The sequence below is a fragment of the Rana temporaria genome, chromosome 8, assembly GCF_905171775.1.
Source record: "Rana temporaria chromosome 8, aRanTem1.1, whole genome shotgun sequence".
In the NCBI taxonomy this organism is placed as follows: domain Eukaryota; kingdom Metazoa; phylum Chordata; class Amphibia; order Anura; family Ranidae; genus Rana; species Rana temporaria.
The window spans coordinates 91,770,048-91,793,010 of NC_053496.1; the positions used below are offsets into that span (position 1 = coordinate 91,770,048).

The 22,963-nt window shown below is 41.0% G+C and overlaps 1 protein-coding gene and 1 non-coding gene across 5 annotated transcripts in view; one reads left to right on the top strand and one right to left on the bottom strand.

Annotated features, from left to right (window-relative positions):
* Positions 1 to 6,041: 6,041 nt before the first annotated feature.
* Positions 6,042 to 22,963, bottom strand: part of LOC120947175 (E3 ubiquitin-protein ligase MARCHF8-like) — a 315,449-nt gene continuing 298,527 nt past the window's right edge. For all 4 annotated transcript variants that reach the window (XM_040362271.1, XM_040362272.1, XM_040362274.1 and 1 more), the window contains 3 exons: positions 19,736 to 19,916; positions 13,594 to 13,741; positions 6,042 to 7,172 (listed from right to left, as the gene is read on the bottom strand). In XM_040362271.1, the coding sequence (XP_040218205.1) occupies positions 6,868 to 7,172; positions 13,594 to 13,741; positions 19,736 to 19,916 (634 nt within the window). In that variant the 3' untranslated portion in view covers positions 6,042 to 6,867. The remainder of the gene's footprint in view (positions 7,173 to 13,593; positions 13,742 to 19,735; positions 19,917 to 22,963) is intronic.
* LOC120912627 lies at positions 13,449 to 13,532 on the top strand. Its single transcript, XR_005743157.1, has one exon. It is a non-coding gene; the product is annotated as a small nucleolar RNA snoR109 (small nucleolar RNA).

Consider the following 22,963-nt stretch of genomic DNA (forward strand, 5'->3'; position numbering starts at 1 on the left):
CATTTGTCATACTTGAATTTTGATGTGCTTTGTGTATTTTTTCCAGATCTTCCTATAGAAAAAACCCAGGCACTGCTGCTCTTTCCTTATGCAGGGTGATTGGTCTCGTCTCCACCCCCTTCTGTAGTTAGTGGAGCTCCTGCTTTCTGCATGGGCTATGAAAAGCACAGTGATGTCGTCAAATATTATAAGGTAATATCTGGATCTTGAAAGGCATTTGGTGCATACAAAGTGGATTTACCAATCTTGTGGCTATTGGAGAATATATTTAAATTAAAGTATTAGTGCCTCGAGATAAGCTTTAAATCCCACTTCTAATTAAACCTTTTTAGTTGTTAGTGCATTTTTTTGTGCTTCTGTGTCCCTGTTGGGGAGTTTTCTCCCCTGCTGCCATCTGACAGCAGTAGAATAGTTACAGGTAAAAATGTAAATGGCTTTAAAGTGCTCACTGCACAACAAATCCAGACACCAGGCCTGTTATGAAGTCCTCAACAGCAATTCTAGCTTACTTAAAAGGGAATTCCCTATATTAAAAGTGTAAAACTACCAATACAAAGTCCATAAAACAAGTGTACGTGTGATTGTGATCACTTCAATGACAAGCGTGACACACTGTAGTGCTTCAAATAATAATAAAAGAAGAGCTTCCACGAAGGAACGTTCCTCCAAGGAAAGACAGCTCAGATGGATTCACACCTCACTCACCGGAGGGAGTCGACCTCTTGTTTTTAGTTCACATGGATTCACACCTCACTCGCCAGATGGAATAGACTCCTTGTTTTTATACTGACAGCCATTTATCCCTGGTCTGTAAACAAGAGGTCAACACGTTTTAGTGACTATGGTGTGTGCACTGTGAGTGTGAAGAAGGATCACTTACCGTCTTTATTGTCCTTTCACAAGACCACATTTTTGCACTATTTATTACTATGCACTTTATGTTGCATGTGGATTTGATAGCACTCTAAAGTTAAAGGACTGCACAGGGTCAAATATCCCTTAAGAGTATTTGCTATATATAAGTTCAAAACTACCACATTATAAAGTCCACAAAACAAGTGTCAATATGATTGTGATCACTCCAATGACAAACGTGACACACTATAGTGCTTCAAAGAAAAAAAGGGCTTGCACAAAGAACTGTTCATCTTCTAAGGAAAGACAGCGAGTGAGCCAAAAAGGCTTGTGTGTATGAGACCAGGGATAAATGGCTGCAAGTAAAAAAAAAACAAGGGGTCAACTCCATCCCGTGAGTGAGGTGTGAATCCATGTGAACGCAAAACAAGGGATCGACTCTCTGGTGAGTGAGGTATGAATCCATGTGAACTAAAAACAAGGGGTCGATTCCATTCAGTGAATGAGGTGTGAGCTGTCTTTCCTTGGAGGAACGTTCCTTTGTGAAAGCACTTTATTTTTTTACGCACTATAGTTGTCACATCTGCCATTGGAGTTATTATTATTATACAGGATTTACAGTATATAGCACCAACAGTTTACACAGTGATTGAAAAAATAAAAAGGGAGACAGTAGTTACAATTCAATGAGATGCAAGAGGGCAAGGAGGGCCCTGTTCCAAAGAGCTTACAATCTAATAGGGTGGGGCAAGTGGTACAAAATGCTATTACTGTGCTGATGGAAGTGATAAAAGATTAGTTGGAGGCACGATAGGCTTCTCTCAAGAAAGGAGTTTTCAGAGATCATCTAAAGGCTGTCAGAGTAGGAGATAGCCAGATAGATTGAGGTAGAAAGTTCCAGAGGATAGGGGAGGCTCTGGAGAAGTCCTGGAGACAAGGGAGCTTGAGAGCAGGAGGTCTTGAGAGGAGGTTTGGGTGATATATGGAGACAAGATTGGTGATGTAGCTCAGAGAAGAGTTGTGAATAGAGTCATCACAATCACATGGACACAAATGCCCCCTAATGGATAATGGGGTATATGACCATGCTCATTTTATTTTAAAGTGCATTTAAATCCACATGCAATATAAACTGCATAATAATAAATAGTCCAAACATATGGTCTTGTGAAGGGACAACAAAGTGATCCTCCTTCGCACCCACAGTGCACACACCACACTCAATAGAACCTGTTGCCCTCTTGGTTATTAGAAGTCAAAAAGCTCTTTACACAATGGTTAGCCTTTTCTCCTAGGATAGTATATGGTCTTCAAACCCTTTCCAAGTACTTTAGAATCATGGGCTCTGAAGAAGAGGGTTCACACCTCAAAAGGCATAAGCCACATTGGACACTGAAAGGTCTTCCCATGCTACCTAATTATTGGTGTGGAAGTCTCATTTAAATTTTAAGAAAAGATTGTCATGTGTCCTGAAGGTTGAAGTATAACAGACTGCATTCCTAGGTCTCTGAAAAGATTTAAAGAAAAAATATTTTAAAGTTCTTAAAAGCATGGGGGCACTTTAGTGGCATAGAGGCAATACTTGTAAAGGGACCAAGGGAAGTACTTGGAAAAGGTTTGAAGACCATATACCATCCAAAGAGAAGAGGTGTCTAGTTAGATAGTGCTTTTTGACTTTTTGTAACCGGATGGAGTTGCCCTGTTTTTAGTTAACACGGATTCAAGCCTCACTCACCGGATGGCGTTGACCCCTTGTTTTTAGACTGACAGCAATTTATCCTTGGTCTGTAACCAAGAGGTCAACAAGTTCTAGTGAGTGTGGTTTGTGCACTGTGGGTGATGAGGAGCATCACCTACCGTGTTTGTTGTCACTGCACAAGACCACATGGACTATTTATTATTAATAATAGGAGCGTTGTCATAGATCCTTTAGGGGGTATTTGTTATATATATTTTGGACTCCTAGGTCTGGTCGATGGCTTGTCTTTTTGACTTTTTATTATTGTAAGGAACACTTTCATTATTGTTTGCCAGGTGTTTGTGCGGGTGTTTTATTTTCACTATTGGATAATGTTCAATATAACACAGTAGAACAGCAGCTACCTAAAAACACAAAGTGTATTTTAATTTCACCATAGATCGTGGATATTGATAGATAACGTAAAAGGGGATTCTGCTTTTACCAACTTCCTTTTACAAATTATTAGTACAGTGCTCAAAATTTCAAGTCCTGAGCTACTAGCCAGGCCTCAAGGGTTACTCGCCACCAGTTGCCCTGCCCAACCCCTACCCTGCCTTTATATATTATCTCATGAAATTACACTTAATATTTATTTTTATAACTTAATTCTGCATAGAACAACTTTATCCATACCCAAAAATGCAGCCTGCCCGCATCCACCAATGCAACCTGTGCCCGTCAGTGCAGCCTGTGTCCCCAATGCAGCATGTGTCCCCAGTTCAGAGTGTCAGCCGCCAGTGTCCCCAGTGTCAGCCGCCAGTGTCCCCAGTGTCAGCCGCCAGTGTCCCCAGTGTCAGCCGCCAGTGTCCCCAGTGTCAGCCGCCAGTGTCCCCAGTGTCAGCCGCCAGTGTCCCCAGTGTCAGCTGCCAGTGTCCCCAGTGTCAGCTGCCAGTGTCCCCAGTGTCAGCCGCCTGTGTCCTCAATTTTTTTAGCCTGTGTCCCCGCAATTGTAGGGGATGAGAGGGGAGAGCCGCCACCGCCGCCTGGCTAATTAGAGCGCTTGGGAACATAACAGCTTTCATTACAATAGCTGTGTGTTTCCCCGCCGTGCACCGCTATATACAGCCCCTCCCCCTTGTCCGGGGAACTTTGATAGACAGATCACTGTCTCAGGATTGGATGATGATCTGTCTATCAAAGGGCCCGGACAAGGGGGAGGGGCTGTATATGACGCTGCACGGCAGGGGAAACACACAGCTATTGTAATGAAAGCTGTTATGTTCCCCACTCCTCTAATCAGCTGTGGCGGCTCTCCTCTCTCTTCCCCCTACGATCACTGGGACAAAAGCTCCCATATACCTGGGCCGACGGTGGTGCTCGCCCCCCCCCCCCCTCAAAATCCATTTGCAAAATGCGAGTGGATTTTTGGAGGGCTGTATTAGTACATTGTGCAAAAGCAGGTTGGGGAAAGCAAGATCCCCTTCTTAGCAAGCTATAAACTTTCTAAGTGACTTCATACCAGGCCTGGTATTGAGATTAGTTGTGCCATCAGCACGTTTAACCATTTATATTCATTCTATGTAATGTTATTTCTACAAATAATTGTTATAGCCACAGCTCGCTGAACACGCTAAAACACACTATTTGCTGCAAATCTAAAAATGATTGCAGAGGTTCCCCAAGATCTCAAACTTTTTGCCAAGGGTTCCTTTAAAGGGGTTGTAAGGGTAAATGTTTTTTCACCTTAATGCATTCTATGCATTAAGGTGAAAAAACATCCGACAATACCGCCACCCCCCCCCCCCCCCCCGATTACTTACCTGACCCCTCGAAAGTCTCGAGCAGGCTTCTCTGCAGTCTTCACGGCTCATTCATTGGTTGATTGAAAGTAGCGCAGCCATTGGCTTGCGCTGCTGTCAATCACAGCCAATGACGCGGCACGCCGGGGGGCGGGGCCGAGTGATGCAGTGAGCGGCTATGGCTGCCGGCTGTATCACGGGAGACGGGAGCACGCCCGCAAGCACTCAACACCATGCGAGCTCGCTCGCATTAAGGTGTTGAGTCCTTGCTGGGGGGGGGAGCCGAGACAGCCGCCGAGGGACCCCAGAAGACCAGGTTCGGGGCCACTCTGTGCAAAACAAGCTGCACAGTGGAGGCAAGTATAACATGTTTGTTATTTTTAAAAACAATCCTTTAGTGATCCTTTAAGGTAAAAATGGTTGAGAAAGGTCGCTTTAGACCATTGACCATTGTAAGCAAAGCACCCCTGGCATTGTTATAGTTTGTCCCAAAGAATTAAAGTATAACTTAAGGCCAAACTATTTTTGTGGTCAGTCCCTGTAAGAGAGATTCACCCGCTCTGTCATAATTACCGTCATCATCAACAGTAATAGAGGGGAAATTTTCCGATGGGACATTTTCTCTCGCCTCCTGTTTTGACTATAGGACAGGAAGTGAAGAGAAATCTTCCCAATGCGACACAGACGGCAAAAGAGACATGAAGGGGGTTATAACTCTCCTTTACTCTAGCCAAAATGAAAAAAAAAAAAAAAAACAAGCGCATTTAGTTACAATGTAATATCCATTTAGATGTATGCAGCAAATAAATAAAAGTATTCAGAATGCAATTGTTTGCAGTAGAGTAGTCAGTAAGTGGCGTGTTACTTCTGGTAAAGTGGATAATCCCTTTAACATAAGCATGTTCTCACACCTAAGATAATCTACTACTAAAAAATAGGGGTGCAATCAGCACAAAATATAAACTATTGATAAGGTTAAAGCAAGTGCTAAAATAAAGTGAAAAACCATAAAGATTAAATTCACCAGTAATGCTGGCTGAACACTAAAACAGGATATTCACAAAAATCCAAAAGTGACAAAAATACAAAGGAAAGCAGTGCAGCGCACAACCAATAAGAACATATTCAATTGAATATATATTATGTGAAACCCCTGTGGGTTAGGAGGCTGAATATACATCGCTCGCTGCCGTCCTTTGGAATCAAGTTTTTCCCTGCATTCCTTATTGCCGTTTTTTACAGTGGCTAAATGTGAGTAGCCTGTGCTTTTAATAAATGTTTGAGTCCAGCGGAGAGCACTTTTGTGATTCCTTTTTCATGTTCGGGTCCGTCTGATACTGCTGACCTATGAGGATTTGAATTGCTAATCTGCTTCCTGGTCTCCTAAGCTGAGATATCTGCCTATTTGTACATCTGGTAAAACAGTGGTCCATGTGTGGAGATGAGAGTACCCATTCTTACTGGTGGAGGGATCACTTTAAGTTTTGCTTTGTCATCATCACCTGGTGAAGAATTCCAAGATTTGATTATCTGGATTTTCTACTTAATATTTGGACTTTATCACTTAATTTTATACTTTATTGATTTATATTTATACTTTTTTCACATTCTATATGAATATTGAATATGTTCTTATTGGTTTTGCGCTGCACTGCTTTCCTTTGTATTTTAATCTTTATACTAAAAGTAAAAGCACGACAACCCTATTTATATCCAAGATAACTTTTACCATAGTAAAAGTTCTACATTTTATTCAATGTTACACCAGAAATTCAAAGTTCTACCAATGTTGTGCATTTTGATCAGTAAAAAAGTCAAATACAAGTGGTAGATAAAAATGTTAATTCTCGACTACTTTTTTTCCTGAAATAACAAGGCAGAAATTGATTTCCTTATGTGGAAAATGATAATAGTCATGAAGATAAACGTTTTCTTTTTGGAAATATACAGCATGTAAGGCAAGAGGTTGCTCATTATTTAAACTAGAAACGACAGAGCACATTCTCTGTTTGGTAATGAAAACATTTTCAGAAGTCAGTAAAGTTATTACAAAAAAAAAGTTTTTTCTTTTTTTCCTTTACTCAGAAAAGTGCTAGATGCTCTTGTGACTTGCTGACAAAGGGAGAATTCTAAAAAGCAAGAGCTAAAAATGGTGGAATTGTCTGTATGAGCAGTGATCATGCTAAGTATGCAATACAGGGTTTTAACCCCTCTCCTGTGACAATTAAGATCTGCGGGTGCAAACCTCATTCCCATTTTTAATAAGGAGTGATTAATCAAGCAAAATATCAAAAATCCATCTTATTAAATGTCCAGATTATTCCTGTAGTTGATCCTGAATATTGTATATCATGTTGTTCTTCAGGCAGAGGTATAAATCAGGGATGATTGCAGGTATAACCGTTTGCTTCGAGAGATACATACGGATTAAAAATCAGAAGTAATGGGAGATTTCAGGACATTAAATCTACTGCTGCCTGCAGTCGGTAAACAGTCATCTCCTGAAAAGACTTTAGAAGAAAAATACAAAACTTAAACTGGGAGGATCGCCGCTCCGCAGTCCTCAGGTTCTGTATAGTAAGAAGAGTTTGTATCTGAGTGGTGGATTGCAAGAGCTTCTTTGCTCTCCAGATTTGGCTCAATTATTATAGTCTTCTCAAATAGTTTCTTTTTACACGTTTCAGGACAGTTCTGCACATAGATTACTCTGTTGTAGGCTTTAAGTCTCTTCCATAACTGGATATACACTTTACATTGCACATACATAAACAAGAGTCCTCCAGTGAAGCCAATTGCTACCACGACTAACTTAGTCCAAAATGGCCATTCCAGGATACCTACAAACAGAAGAGACACAAAGTAAATACATGCACTACATTTTATCATGTTTTTAAAATACCAGGTAAGCCCATAATGTTACTAATCTTTTTAAGCTATTTAAAGAAGGCAAAGATAAACTCATACTAGGCACTTTTATGCCATCAAAAGGATGGTACCCAGTATCTCACACCATCCAAGCTCGCGTCGTTCAGCTCAAAAGTAAGCGATACATGCTGGAGATGTAACTCAGATAGAGGAGACTTATTCCATATAATGTGGAAATGTACCAAAATACAAACCTACTGGAAAACCATTTTTCAAATCCTTTCAGATATAACTAATCAATACTTGCCCCCTAGGCCTGAATTGGCGATCCTGAACCTCACTATAGAATCGTTACCTCATGTTTTCAGACATGTGGTTATACATGTCCTTTTAGCAGCTAGGCTTAGCATAACCAGATTGTGGAAGACTGATAGGCCCCCCACCGTCGAAAATACTTTAGACTTGGTAAACCTCCATTACGGATATGAGTTACTCTAGCTTCCAGCGCTGGCAATTTGAATAAGGGTAAGGCCATTTGGTCACAATGGGAAAGGTGGTCTGGAGCAGCAACATTTTTCTGATTAATATCTATAACTTTTTTAGAATTAATGTTTTTTCTCTTTGTGATGTATTGACAAGTTAGACCCTGATTGCCTTAACTTGATGTTGCCTTAACTTGATGTTATGTAGGTTTCACTCTGAGCGACCATAACCTGCCTCCAGGTAACAAAAGTGGTCCCATTAGGGGTGGATCGTGCCCACTTACTATATCGACCTATATGTAATGTGAAATTTTGAAAACTTCCTGTTATCAGTTTTTTTAACCTGTTTGTGTTTAAGCACACAATCCTGAGACGTTTGTTACCGTCTCTTAATGTATGACAACGCTATACAATGTATGTCTATATTTATCTTGTTTATGATAAACTTCAATAAAAATCTATTGTTGAAAAAAAAAAAAAAAAGGATGGTACCCTAGGGGGAGGTGCACAGGGCAGTATATTACATAAGAAATTTTGTTCTGGCAATTGTTTTAATATTGTATGAACAGCTTACAGCCTTTAACAAAGATGGCCCCCCCTACATCCAGCCAAAACAATTCAAGGTGTTGAGTAAAGGTTAGCAATATGGAATTTGAACAAGCTTGCCCACCCCAGGCATGATGTATCACTTTTGTATCCAGTGTTTTTTTGTGAAAAGAAAGACAGATTATTTAGGTTTTTCTGGTTTTCAGTTAAATATATTTTTTTCAGAATCTGCCGAAATCTGCTGTGTACACAGCAGCCCTAAAACTGAAAGGTACTGCATTTTACAAAATCTTACAGAAGGGGGGTACTTACGTGTAACTAGCATGGTAACAACAATTTATGACCCATTTCGGTGTGATCAGGTTTTTGTTTTAAAAATGGTTTTAGAAATCTCACTTGCAAAAAGAATGAATATTACCTATAAAACATTTTGCAATACAGATAATGGACTCTGGTAATCGCTGTTGTTGGAATTAATGAGAAATCAACATTTTTTTCATTGTCACCACAACAGAAATAGTGGGAAAATCTTCCAATAAGGACAGCTATTCCAATGACAGCCTTTTAAGGCTTCATTTACGCTACAGTTCCTAAACTTGAGTTTTTTTGCCAAAGCTCCTAAATTTTACTTCATAAAAGCCTATGGGCCAGATCCACGTAGAAATAGATCGGCGCAGCGTATCAGAGATACGCTACGCCGCCGTACCTTACCTGGCGTTCTTTCGAATCCTCAAAGATTTTGCGCCGTAAGTTACGGCAGCGTAGTGTATTTCTGGTGGCGGAATTCAAATCGGCGATTAGGGTGCGCGTTTCATTTAAATGAAGCGCGTCCCCACGCCGAATGAACTGCGCATGCTCCGTTTCTAAATTTCCCGCCGTGCATTGCGCTAAATGACGTTCGCAACAACGTCATTTTTTTTAACTTAGACGTGAATTGCATCCATCCCGATTCACGGACGACTTGCGCAGAAAAAAAATTCTAATTTCGACGCGGGAACGACGGCCATACTTAACATGGCAAGTCTAACTATATGTCACAAAATAGCAGCTATAACTATACGCCGGAAAAAGCCGACTAGAGACGACGGCCGCGCGTATGTTCGTGGATCATCGGAAATAGCTCATTTGCATACCCGACGCGGAAAATGACGTGAACTCCACCCAGCGGACGCCGAAGTATTGCATCTTAGATCCGAAGGCGTACGAGGACGTACATCTGTCGGATCTAACCCAGATGTATCTTGGTTTGAGGATTCAAACTAAAGATACGACGCAGGTAATTTGAAAGTACTCCAGCGTATCAGTAGATACGCCGGTGTACTCTGTCTGTGGATCTGGCCCTATGTGTGCATGTACACATAGGCTTTTAGCAGAGTTTAGGAGCTGCTGTGGTTAGGAGGTTCAACTTCCCTCTTCTGAACATGGAAGAATTGCTTTCAGGATAGGAAAGTTTTGACCACCGGACAAAAAGTAAAATAGCAACACGATTTCGCATTTTCCCACGGCCAGCGGTCAAAATAGGCTATATAAACATAAAGCCTAAAGCCTCGTACACACGATACAATTGTTGGCAGGGGATTGTCTCTTCCCAATAGTACGCTCCTTTTGACAATTGTTGTGCAACTTTCAGCTAACAAATGTTGGCGGGCTAGTACATTTTTGGCATACAACGGTCTGTTGTCTGTTTTTCGTATGGTCAGTACACAAATCCGTCACACAAAAGTCGAAAGTACAAACACGCATGCTCGGAATCGATGCTCTAACACGAAATTAGCAGAAGGGGCCCAAAGGGTGGCGTTCAAGAGCCGAAATTCCTCGTAATACGTCACTACGTTCGTGTTTGTGGCATGACAATTGTGTACCGTTAGTATACAAGACGCCCTTTTGCTTGGTTGACCAACAATCGTACCGTGTGTACGAGGCTTAGGACAGGATTTCTTCAGAACTTTGTATAGTTCTCCTACCACTTCCTGTTTCTCTGGGACAAGTATTAAAATGAGACTATCCCCAATGGGACACAGACGAAACTCACAGGAGTTCCAATCATTCCCTACACTCTAAAACAAGATCGTGGCCTTAGATATACTCTAAATTTTAATTATGAACAAAGTAAAAAAAATTCAACTCCAGCTACAACCCCTGTGCACCAAAAACTGTTCCTACCCTTTTACTGTTTGTTGCGGTGTGATGCACAAATGCCTTTATCGGTGTGAAGGGAGCCAAAATACTCTGCTAATGCAGTAAATACATATGAGACCTGGAAGAGAAAGCAGTCATATCCTGGCTGACTTAAGGTTTTGTTGGCTCTTGGACTAGTGGTGATGTATACCGCTCACCATTCTGAGGTGTATGCAGCAACATGGTGGACAATTACAGTTGTTCAGCCCACAGTAAAGTCATAGTGAAGACCGCATTGTTGTGATTTTTATATCATAGGTATTTTTTTTCCTCTATGCTCTTGAAACACTGCATATACAGTAAATCTAAGAAATTGTTATCTACATGGCCTCAGATAACCGCTAACCCATTACATGAGCTCTATCAGGTTTCGTGTGTGGACATTTTACCATAGAATTCAGAAGCCAGTCACTTTAGGAAACAGAAAACACAGAGTTCCAGTGACAACAACAAAGCCTACCTAGCTACAGATTTGTGTCTCAAGATTATAAAGTGGCCAATACATCCAACAGCCAGAGCGTCGCAGAACATATCTATAATATACAGTGCATCTGGAAATGATTCTCAGCGCTATTTACACATTTTGTTATGTTATAGCCTTATTCTAAAATAGATAAAATTCTCAATTTTCCCAAAAAATACCCCATAACAACAACATGAAAAAAGTTTTCAAATTTATTAAAAAATAAAAAATAAATCCTAAGTACATAATTATTCACAGCCTTTGCTCAATACTTTGTTGAAGCACCTTGGGCAACCATTACAGCCTCAAGTATTTTTGAGTATGATGCTACAAGCTTTGCACACCTATTTTTGGGCAGTTTCTCCCTTTCTTCTTTGCAGGACCTCTCAAGCTCCATCAGGTTGTATGGGGAGCGTTGGTGCACAGCCATTTTCAGATCTCTACAGAGATGTTCAATCGGGTTCAAGCCTGGAATCTGGCTGGGCCACTCAATGACATTATTCACAGAGTTGTCCCGTAGCCACTCCTTTGTTATCTTGGCTGCGTGCTTAGGGTTGTTGCCCTGTTGGAGAATAAACCTTTGCCTCAGTCTGAGGTCCAGAGCGCTCTGCAGCAGGTTTTCATTCAAGGATGTCTCTGTACATGTCTGCATTCATCTTTCCCTCAATCCAGACTAGTCTCCCAATTCCTGCCGCTGAAAAATATCCCCACAGCATGACGCTGTTACCATCATGCTTCACTGTAGGGATGGTATTGGTCAGGTGATGAGCGGTGCATGGTTACCTCCAGACATGACTCCTTGCCATTAAGGCCAAAGAGTTCAATCTGTTTCATCAGGCCAGAGAATTTCTCATGGTCTGAGGGTCCTTCGGGTGCCTTTTGGCAAACTCCAGGTGGGCTGTCATGTGCCTTTTACTGAGAAGTGGCTTCCGTCTGGTCACTCTACCATACAGGCCTGATTGGTGGAGAGCTGCAGAGAGGGTTGTTCTTCTGGAAGGTTCTCCTCTCTCCACAGAGAAAGGCTGTAGCTCTGTCAGAGTGACCATCGGGATCTTGGTCACCTCCCTGACTAAGGTCCTTCTCCCCAGAATCACTCGGTTTGGCCAGGCAGCACGCTCTAGGAAGAGTCTTGATAGTTTCAAACTTCTTCCATTTACGGAAGAAACATTTTCTGTACCCTTCTCCAGATCTGTGCCTCGATACAATTCTGTCTGAGGTCTACAGACAATTCCTTGGACTTTATGGCTTAGTTTGTGCTCTGACATGCACTGTTAACTGTGGGACCTTGTATAGATTGGTGTGTGCCTTTCCAAATCAAGTCCAATCAACTGAATTTACCACAGGTGGACTCCAATCGCGTTGTAGAAAAATCTCATTGATGATTAGTGGAAACAGGATGCAACTGAGCTCAATTTTGAGTGTCATGGCAAAGGCTGTGAATACTTATGTACATGTGATTTTTTTTTTTTTTTAACATTTGCAAAGCTTCTAAACAAACTTCTTTCACTTTGGCATTATGAAGTATTGTTTGTAGAATTTTGAGGAAAATAATTAATTTAATCAATTTTGGAATACGCCTGTAACATAACAAAATTTGGAAAAAGTGAAGCACTTGGAATACTTTCTGGATGCACTATACACCAGATAATTGAAAAGAGGTTTTGGGTTTGTATTCTGCATACACTTACAATAGAGCTGTTGTACATGGAAACTAGCTACATAAAAACTACTAGATGGGTCATAATGAGAGATAACCCTTACACAGAGCAAGAGTGAGAATCAATAAAATAACAAGGGTATCACCATAGAATATTTGGCACCAATCATATACCTGCAGGTTAGTGTCATAGCCTAAACATAGGCTATGGCGCTAACCTGCAGGTATATGATCGGTGCCAAATCTTGAATGATCAGTGTTCTGAGCCTACCTCGTCCACCTTCTGTGAGCTGCTGCTGGATACAGATCCGGACAGTGATCAACACTACAGGCTTATCAAGCTTGCCCTTTGGTAAGCGCGCAATTCATGTGATGGAGGTGCACGATTGTTGGCGGTGTTTCTATTAGGAGTTCACTTATACCTACATGCAACAACTAGTGGTGTTTTCATCAAGAAGTAATTTCTATTTTCATGAGATAATTGGATCATTCCTCTATGATCCTCTAAGGACTGTTCACTATTCATTATTTTTCGTGGTGTATTGATTTGTTTCCCTTGTAGTTATTAATGTCCTAGTCCTCATCTGAAATATGTTGTTGTTTTCTTTTGACGGGCGACAGAGCACAAACTGATCAGAAATGTCCTCAATGAGGACACAGGCAATCAAAAACCCATTTTCCCGATAGATCGGGGAAGGGCCAAAATCTCTGTTAAGTTTTGCTGCGAGGTACCCATTCAGGAGATTTGCTCTTGCTTTCTGTCTAGGTTAAAGACAAAACAGGAAGGATTCATAACTAATAAGATGTCATGGGGCCCTGTTTCTCATTTTACATAGGCCCTCAGAGGAACTAAGCTATGTGCATGGGAATTAGCTCTTAGCAATTAGCAACCTTTAGGTTTATACAAAAGGACAAAAAAGCATTGCTATAACTTCATTAAATGGAACACTGATTGGTTGGTTGTTCTGTGTTCTACTTAACAAACCTGCTTGGGTATTCCTCAGTCATTCCCTTATTTCTTCATAGCAGTCTACTAATCTAACCCACAAGCAGAAACTCATACATACCTGTGGTTTGGCCCAGCTTGATCTCTTCAGCTGTCCGGTCAATAAGAACATATAATGACCAGACAACACAGGTGATTGCAATGATGTGGAATGTTACAGAGCACATGATCTTCCTCCGTTCACTTGCGGTCATCTGCAGCTTTTCCCACTAGAAAAATAAGAAAGCTTTAAAGTTTCACAGGATCCTTAGGTTTAAGGCTTTAGATGTTATGATATTCCAGCTGTGGCATGCCACAATTCCAATGCCCCTCTGACTCTTGTATTTGGCTGCTATACAGTTTATAGAGATTAATGTCTTCTCAAAGTAGAACTTGAAGTACAAGCAAGTTCCAATAATTCACAAAGGCCCCCCTTTCCCAGCATTAAAAAATGCTATAAATACAAAAAAAGTATATAATATACATATCCTTCGTAAAGTAGGGGGTTGCATCACCATCCATCTGCCAAAATCCTTGGGGAATGCCCAGAGCCCAAATCTAGCAAGATGACACTTCTGAACAGTAGCGTGACATGCTCTTAGGAGACTTTGGGCTACTCAGTATTCTCTGGGATTTCAAGGAAAGGATCGTGACGTCACCCTCCCTTAAACGTTGAACGTAATTTATTATGAGCAGGCCCTGGTTAAATAATGCACTCTTCATTTAAAGTGCTTCAGGTGAATCTCCGGGCAAACCGCTAAATACCCAATTGAAATACATACCAGTCTATACACATTCAGGAAAATTTAAAATAGCTCTAATGACAGATTTCTGGAGGTACAGTAGTTTCCATAGGAACGCCTAATTCAGGCAAGGATTTGTGCGAGTTTTGGCAACATTACTGATACATGCAGCAAATTTAGGTAGTTCTTATTATTGCCACTTTAAAAACCTACCACTATGACCGCGATAAATTCTGAAAGAATTACCGCCAGTAGATTAGGAAACTGGTGGTAATTAAGACCAACTCTGAGCTGAAGTACAGAAGCTATGTTAGTACTCACAGTGGGCCGTGCTTGTTCTGGAAGGCTGCCATATATGTGAGAGCTTTCCACACAGGACTGTATCCCAGATCCCAGTTAACTGTCAGCCAGGAGATTTCCTGGCCAAAAGCTAAAATGTAAACAAAGGTGTTGTCATTACCTAAATACGGTAATGCCTAAATCTGGGAAATGACTTGTCACTGGCTGGGTGGAGGCCGATCGGGAACTGCGAGAGTAGTTCCCCATCAAGTCAGCTTAACTTCTGATTGACAGTGCACAGCAGTGGGTGGATTTGAAAGCCACTATTGGTCTTAATAGTGGCTATGGATCGGTCCACTGCCATGCAATGTCAATCAAGAGTAAAGTGGACTCGATGGGGAACCAGTCTCTCAGTTCCCCATCAGGCTCTGCTCTCCTCAGTATTAAAGTCATTGGCCATGCACCTGTCACTTTGACAGGCGCAGTGGCTGGGAAGGGAGGGGGAGGTAATGAGTACATGGAAAAAAGGAGTTTGAGGACACTCCAACCTCACTGCAAATACCAACAGATTCACATATCTGTTTTTGACAGGTACAATAATCGGGCACAAGCACTGACACTTTGGGTGCTGTGCTCTGATGAAACTCTAAGGCCACTTTTACACTGACAGCGCGGGGGTGTTGGCGGTAAAGCGCTGCTAGTTTTAACGGCACTTTACCGTCATTTTAGAAGGGCTTTTCGGACGGGTGCTTTTAACCCCCACTAGTGACAGAAGAAAGGGTTAAAAGTGCCAGTGAAGTGCCGCTGTCGAGGCGCTTCGTCAGCGCTGCCCATTGATTTCAAGTGTATATACCACTCCTAAAGCTCCCCAAAGATGCAGCTTGCAGGACTTTTTTTTTTAACGTCCTGCACTCTGGCTTTCACACTGGCATTGCAGATGAGGCATTTGTCGGGTGCTTCACTGGCACTATTTTTAGCGATAAAGCGCCTGAAAAGTGCCTCCAGTGTGAAAGGGGTCTAAAGGGTGTTAACAGCCATTATGAAATTTCCCAACTGTGTTTTTAGACAATCTTGTTATTTACAATCCACGCTGCATAGCAAATAGGATGACTTCACACTATTTGCTACACACAATACAATGCAACAGCATCTTCTCTCTACTAATTCATGGTCCAATGAGCAGGTTGGTAACACAGGAAGCAGTAAAAGCTGAATATTGCCTATGCTGGGTGGCGGAGGAAATAGTGAAGTCATCCTATTTGCATCCATGATTTGGATGTATATCAACTGTGCACTTAGCGGTTTGCCTGATGGTCAGTTTAATATAATAATTAAAAGGTACCATTCATTAGTGCGCAGACTGACTCAGCAAGTCTACTAAACCAAGGATATAAACTTCATAAAAAATCCAATCAATTTTAAAACAGTACATACAAGTGTAACATGTAAGCACCTAGCATGGGTTCATAATGAGTCAACTTCTCCCCTGCACCTATAGCTTAAATAGAAGGCTGAGATAAATGGCAATGGGAACTATCAAAAAATGTGTTTAGCCTTGTGCTAAACTGCTCAAAAATAATTGTAACTTTGTCTGTTAGCTGTGATGGTAATACTATTGTCCTCTTCAATATCCTTCCCCAGGCATGACTTTTGGATAGTCATAAAACATACATTTTACTACCACCAAAACATATTATTTTGGTTTTGGGTAGAATGGGCAAAAATGTTAATTTGTCAGATTTTTTTGGTCTGTGGCCCTTTTGACGAGATTTCCCCTCCCCTCCTGTCCAATGTTTTTCTGTTTGACCCATTGAAGAGATTTCCTATCACATCCTGTTCCGACATCAACAGAGAGGAAATCTCCCAAATGGGTGGTGCTTTTTTTCTGCTCTATCCAAAACAAAAATGTTTTGACTAGAATTGGTTTTGAAGAAGAATATTGTTGCTATTTTGTGATTTTTTTTTTTTCATGACATTCAGTACAAGAAAAATACTACAGCTATCTCAAAAACCTGAAAATTCCATTCTTTTCATTAAGGCTTCAGTCGCACGGGCAATGAGCCATGGTTTGACCGCCAGCGGCGAGACTCTACTGATATCTGCTGCTGGGATTGACAGCCGTGGGCATATAGTGGCAGCTCCCAAGTCTGTACACTGCTAGGTGGATTCCTGCCGCTGAGATTCACGACGTGGCTAAACGCCTGTGTGAATGCAGCCTTTTGAATGCAGTTTTTGTTTCTACTATATATTTAAAATTGGTGTTTAATTTTGTTTCCTGTACACTTAAAGTTGAACTCCAGGCAAACAGCTAAGGGGCAGATCCACAAAAAAGTTACGCTGGCGTATCTATTGATACGCCGCGTAACTTCTAGTTTGCTCCGGCGTATCTTTGTTTTGTATCCACAAAACAAGATACGCCTGAAGCTGTGCTAGATCTGAATGGCGTACGTCTTAGTACGCCGTCGGATCTAAGGTGCATATTTACGCTGGCCGCTAGGTGGCGTTTCCGTCGATTTCCGCGGCAAGTATGCAAATTAGCTAGATACGGCGATCCACGAACGTACGTCCGGCGCATTTTTTTACGTTGTTTCCGTAAGGCTTTTTCCGGCGTATAGTTACCCCTGCTATGTTAAGTATGGCCGTCGTTCCTGCGTCTAATTTTGAGTTCACGTCGTAAGCATTGGCTTGTTGCGGGTTGATTTCGAGCATGCGCACTGGGATACCCCCACGGACGGCGCATGCGCCGTTCAGAAAAAACGTAATTTACGTTGGGTCAAGTAAAATTAACATAAAACACGCCCACATCTTTAACATTTGAATTCCGCGCCCTTACGCCGGCAGAATTACAAATTACGCTATTAGGCTACTCTGCCGTAACTTAAGAGGCAAGTGCTTTGTGAATACAGCACTTGCCTCTCAAAGTTGCGGCGGCGTAGCGTTATTACAATACGCTACGCCGGAATAAAAATACGATCCGCTACGTGGATCTGCCCCTAAATATACAGATGAAATACATGTATCAAAGTTGTTTACCTGGCAAAAGATTTGTGTATATGTCCAACCAGTTCTGAGATTTACACAGATCCAACACACAGTACAGTCCTGCTTAGGAGGGGAGAGGACTTGATCTTTCTTTATAGCATTTTCACTCTCACCTGCAGGTCTCCATTCCACCCTCACTGTGATTGGATAGTGAGAGAAAAGCAACGCATTCATGAGCTCATCTCTGTCACTCTACTCTCCCCCCCTATCAGGATGTTCTGTGCATTACAATAAACCTAACTGGCTCCCTGTCCTGCTTCCTTCCCCTTTGTTGTGCTTTGGGGTGCAGGGACTGCGAAGGCTGACGCCAAGTCAAATTTAGGTACTTGTACCACTTTCATTTAAAATATACATTAAATTATGTATTAATAATTAGATTATATGTCTTTAATTTCTGCCTGGAGTTTAGCTACCCGTTCGGTCATCTTAAAGTGGTTGTAAACCTCAGTCATTGAATCTGAGCAAAGCACATATATCTGTAGTTTACTTACAGTGGATATAAAAAGTCTACACACCCCTGTTAAAATGTCAGATTTCTGTGATGTAAAAAAATGAGACAAAGATAAATAAATTCTGAACTTTTTCCACCTTTAAGGTGACCTATAAATGGTACAACTCAATTGGATAACAAACTGAACTGAAAACTGGTCAGGGGGCGGCCAAGAGGCCTACAGCAACATTAAAGGAGCTGCAGGAATATCTGGCAAGTACTGGCTGTGTGGTACATGTGACAAAAATCTCCCGTATTCTTCATATGTCTGGACTATGTGGTAGAGTGGCAAGACTTTTTTTATGAAGAAAAACATCCAAGCCCAGCTAAATTTGCCAAAAACACATCTGAAGTCTCCCAAACGCATGTGGGAAAATGTGTTATGGTCTGATGAAACTTTGGTTGAACTTTTTGGCCATAATTCAAAAAGAAATGTTCTGCACAAAAACATCACTCCACCATCACCAAAAGAACACCATACCCACAGTGAAGCATGGTGGTGGCAGAAACATCATACTTTGGGGCTGTTTTTCTTCAGTTCGAACAGGGGCCTTAGTCAAGGTAGAGGGAATTATGAACAGTTCCAAATACCAGTCAATTCTGGCACAAAAATTCAGGCTTCTGCTAGAAAGCTGAACATGAAAAGGAACTTTATCTTTCAGCATGATAACGACCGAAAGCATACATCCAAATCAACAAAGGAATGGCTTCACCAGAAGATGATGAAACTTTTGGAATGGCCTAGCCAGAGCCCAGACCTGAATCCGATTTAAAAATCTGTGGGGTGATCTGAAGAGGGCTGTGACATGCTGATAGACTCATACCCAAAATGACTGAGTGCTGCAATAAAATCAAAAGGTGCTTCAACAAAGCATTCGTTTAAGGGTGTGCACACTTAGGCCCCATGTACACTGCTGCTGCTAAAGGGACATTCAGAGGCAGTTGGACACTTTTCAACTGCCTCTGAACTCATTCAATGTTATCTTATGTACACAGGCTCGTTTTTACTGTAGTTTTTAACCTGGTAACCCGCGTTTAGCAGTGTTTCAATATATGCGTTTTTTTGGCCATTTAAAAAAAAAACGCTAAACGCGGCATGTAAACGCGGCAAAACAGATGTTTTAAACGTGGGTTACTATCTGTCAAGTTAAATCGTTCAGGAGCAGTTGTAAAAACGTCCTGTGTACATAAAGCCTAATGCAACCATATTATTTTATCTTTTCCCTCCATCTAAAAGATTTCAGTTTGTTGTTCAACTGAGTTGTACAGTTTATACATTAAAGATGGAAAAGGTTCTGAAATTATTTATTTTGTCAATTTTTTTTTTACTTTGTACATCCACTGTACCTCTCTCCAAAGCTCCAAGTGTAGTTTCTCTCTGGTGCTTCGTTCCTCTGTTATCAGCAGGAGTCACTTCTGAGAAGTTTTTCCGACACATGAGAAAAATTTGTGTCGGGAGGGGGGCTCAGCTCAGCTTTTTTTATTTCTGTCAAACAGAGGGCCATATACGGATCTAAATTTGACCAGGCCCTGCTGAATTTTGATCAGTCTATGGCCAGCTTTAGACCAAAGGCTGTGAATAGCTTTGTAGCTCTTCCAGTAGGACATACAAATTATACCCTTTATTCTCCTTGTTTCCCCTTCTGCAAAAAAAAACAAATCACACTTACTTTTCTTAAAGGCTTTAATTTGGTTTCCATAATGAACTCAAACTTGCAAAGTTCACAGCATCGTGTATCGGAGCTCTTGATCCATTGCTGGAGGCAAGCCTGGTGCACAAAGTGAAGACTTCCTGTACAGTGACAGGGTGTTATCAGAGGGAATTCCTCATCACCTTCACAGTGACATATCCTGAATTAAAAATAAGACACTCAGTGTAAAGAATTCAGTGGTATTGCTGTAGTTTTTGTAAGCCATGCCAGTGCAAAAGAAATGTAAATAAAAAAATAAAACATTTGCCCTTTTACCCCTTTGCTATGGGGAATCTAACATTTTGGAACTTTTTGCCTAACAATGGTTACCAGAATAAATAAATGGATGATTCTTCCCAGGATGAACACAGACTGCAAAAAGAACTAGACAAAGGGTCCAGCCCTCCGCTACTTTATCCAAAACATTCAAGTCTTGGAGAATCAGTTTCTAGATTATAGGGCAACATTAAGTGGGTGAAGATAAATTATTTCAAAAATTTTGAGGGTGCAATGTGGTAGAAACAACATTTTCTTTGGGTAGTAGGAACATTGTATTGGATTTTTCACCGGCATTAAATATATTAAACAGTAGAGCATTCTAGTGTTCCATATATTTATACCAAGAGATGTTAATTTCCAATGGTTTCTACCTTTACAAAGACATCATTTCACATGTTCTCTGCCTTACAATTTGATAAGAAACAACATCTGCCAAAAATATCATTATTTTCAGCAATGAGAGCCAATGAGACTTGAAAACAGCCACAATGCTGAAAATAAAGATTGTTATGGAAGCATGTATTGATGGCTTGGTTAACTCATTCAATCATTAAAGGACATCTAAGCCTAAGAACAGTCGCCCCCAAATTCCTTTCCCTTTAATTGAATTGAACGGGCACTTGGGGCTTCATTCCTCCCACTAACACCATTGTCTGAAGGACAGCTAAACACTTGGGGTTTGAAGGACAATGAATTCTGAATTGGCCCTACTTTTAGAAAGTTTGAATACTCCCGTCTTAGATGTGGTGGCTGCATTAGCTTTCAATTTTCAGGCTAAGCTCATTTTCAGCAAAGACAGACAATACCTATTGATCTTGCCAGAAATTTATTTTTTTTGCAGTTAATTTGATTTTGATCCATATACTACTCTTTGATCAAGACAAGTTTGAATGTTATCAATAGTTATTTTATATTAACCATTGATACCATGTTGTATTTTAAAGTGTATCAAAACCCATTAACAATATAGTAATATATTGCAGCTCACCAGTCCTCAGATGTGATGGCTGCATTGTTATCTTTTTTCTTTATTTGGTGATCCTGCTAGTAACAAACTTCCAGTTCAAAGATGACATTTAATTACTGTATTATATGGAGAAGCAGAGTTGTCATCCTAGGGCAGGATATGTGTCCTTAAACAGTTATCAGTCCTGCCCAGCTCATTCTCTATGTCTCTATAACATGGGAGAAGGTAGTAGGAAGTTTACAGCAGTGAACTGGGCAGGGATGATAACACTGCTTAAGATTATGCTGCACAGTATGCAGGACCGTACAAGTTCACTGGATTTCTAGTAGGATCAAAAGATTTTTTTCTACTTATCAAACAGGCAGTAAAATACTTATATGGCTCGTTGACACCTGGGATAATGCTTACTTCCCTAAGGAAAGCAGTCCACCTCTTTTTTTTTTGTTTACATTTCCAAATGGCAATTTTACATTGCAGGACCGCACTGCAACTGTAAACCAAGTGTTTGGTTTGCAGTGTGGCCCCATTTATCTGAATGGGCAAGTTTGACAGGTAGTGCTGCTCATCAAACTCTAAAGCCCAAGTTATTAATGCCAAGGCCATATAGCAAAGTATTCCCGCTGTGGCATTTGTACAGTCCTGTCAGACTGTAATGTTAGCATTCTGGTAGGCAACCGGGGGCTGTATGAGCTATTGTTAGGATTTGTATACACTTTAAGATTACAGACTCTCTATAGGAAACCTGTGCTGTTACACCTTTAGGCCTGGTTCACACTGGTGCGACACACGCTCCGACATTGGGAGCACATGTCACATGACGTGTACAAATCAATGGTTCCCTATGAGAGCCCTCTTAACTGGTCCGACACAAGTCAGTCCAAATTTGGAAAAGGTTCCTGCACTACTTTGGTCTGACTTTGGTCCGTTTTCAGCCCATTCAATGTCAATGAAGTCGGATCAAAGTCAGATCCTCATCCTAACCATCCGACTTGTGACATCCAACATGATGATTACAGCAGCAGGATTGATTGGTCAAAAGAGAAATCTTATCCTGTTCATTCAAGGTGGAAGTAGGACCAATGTAGGACCGATATCGCAGGGCAAAGTAGGATGATATTCGTACAACAGTCGTACAACAGTCATGTAGTACCAGTGTAGTACCATTTCCGATTTATTTTTGAATATGCGGATTCCCTGGTTGTCAAGCTGATCGGGTTCAGGTAGGCTGCATATCTCAGCTCCTGACCTGCATACTTGTTCAGGTTCAATGACTCTTTTAGAACCACTGGATCAGCATGCCAGCCAGGCACATATCATTTTCAAAAATAAAATGTCAGTGCAAGGGCAGCCTCCATGTTTATCTAAGCTCAGGTTGCACAAATGGATAAAACACAGTTTAGAATAATGGTACATACAGCAAAGACATGATATATCTAGCATAGATAGTTGTAAAAAATCTGCAAACAAATATTGACAACTGCAAAATATTGTTTTGCTGTGAGCAATTCAGAAGTAATCTGAATATCTGTCAAATAACTTCTCTTTCATATGAGTGAATTTAAAATGAATATATGGAGTAAAGGGGAGATCAAGCAGCAAATGGAACGATTAAGCCCTGTAGCAGATTTCTAGTCAATAGCGTACATTCAAAATAGATATTTTAAAACCTTGCTATGAAGGTCCATCTTGATATTCCCATTTATGCCTGATATTCAGATCAACAGAGATTTAAATATTTAAATTATATCCCTTCAAGGGCTTGTGGTATTAGCCATTTAAATAGCCATCCCCTCTTACATTGGGTTACTGTAAGCGATTTCAGAGCCAAGCTGCCCCTCACCTGCCATTGATCTCCACAAACGTGGCTTCTCTATGTTCAGGGTGTTGACAAAAGCCACGCACATGTGAACACAGCACAACGCAGGTGGGGCTCAGACGGCCTCTTAAAAGTCGATCTACAT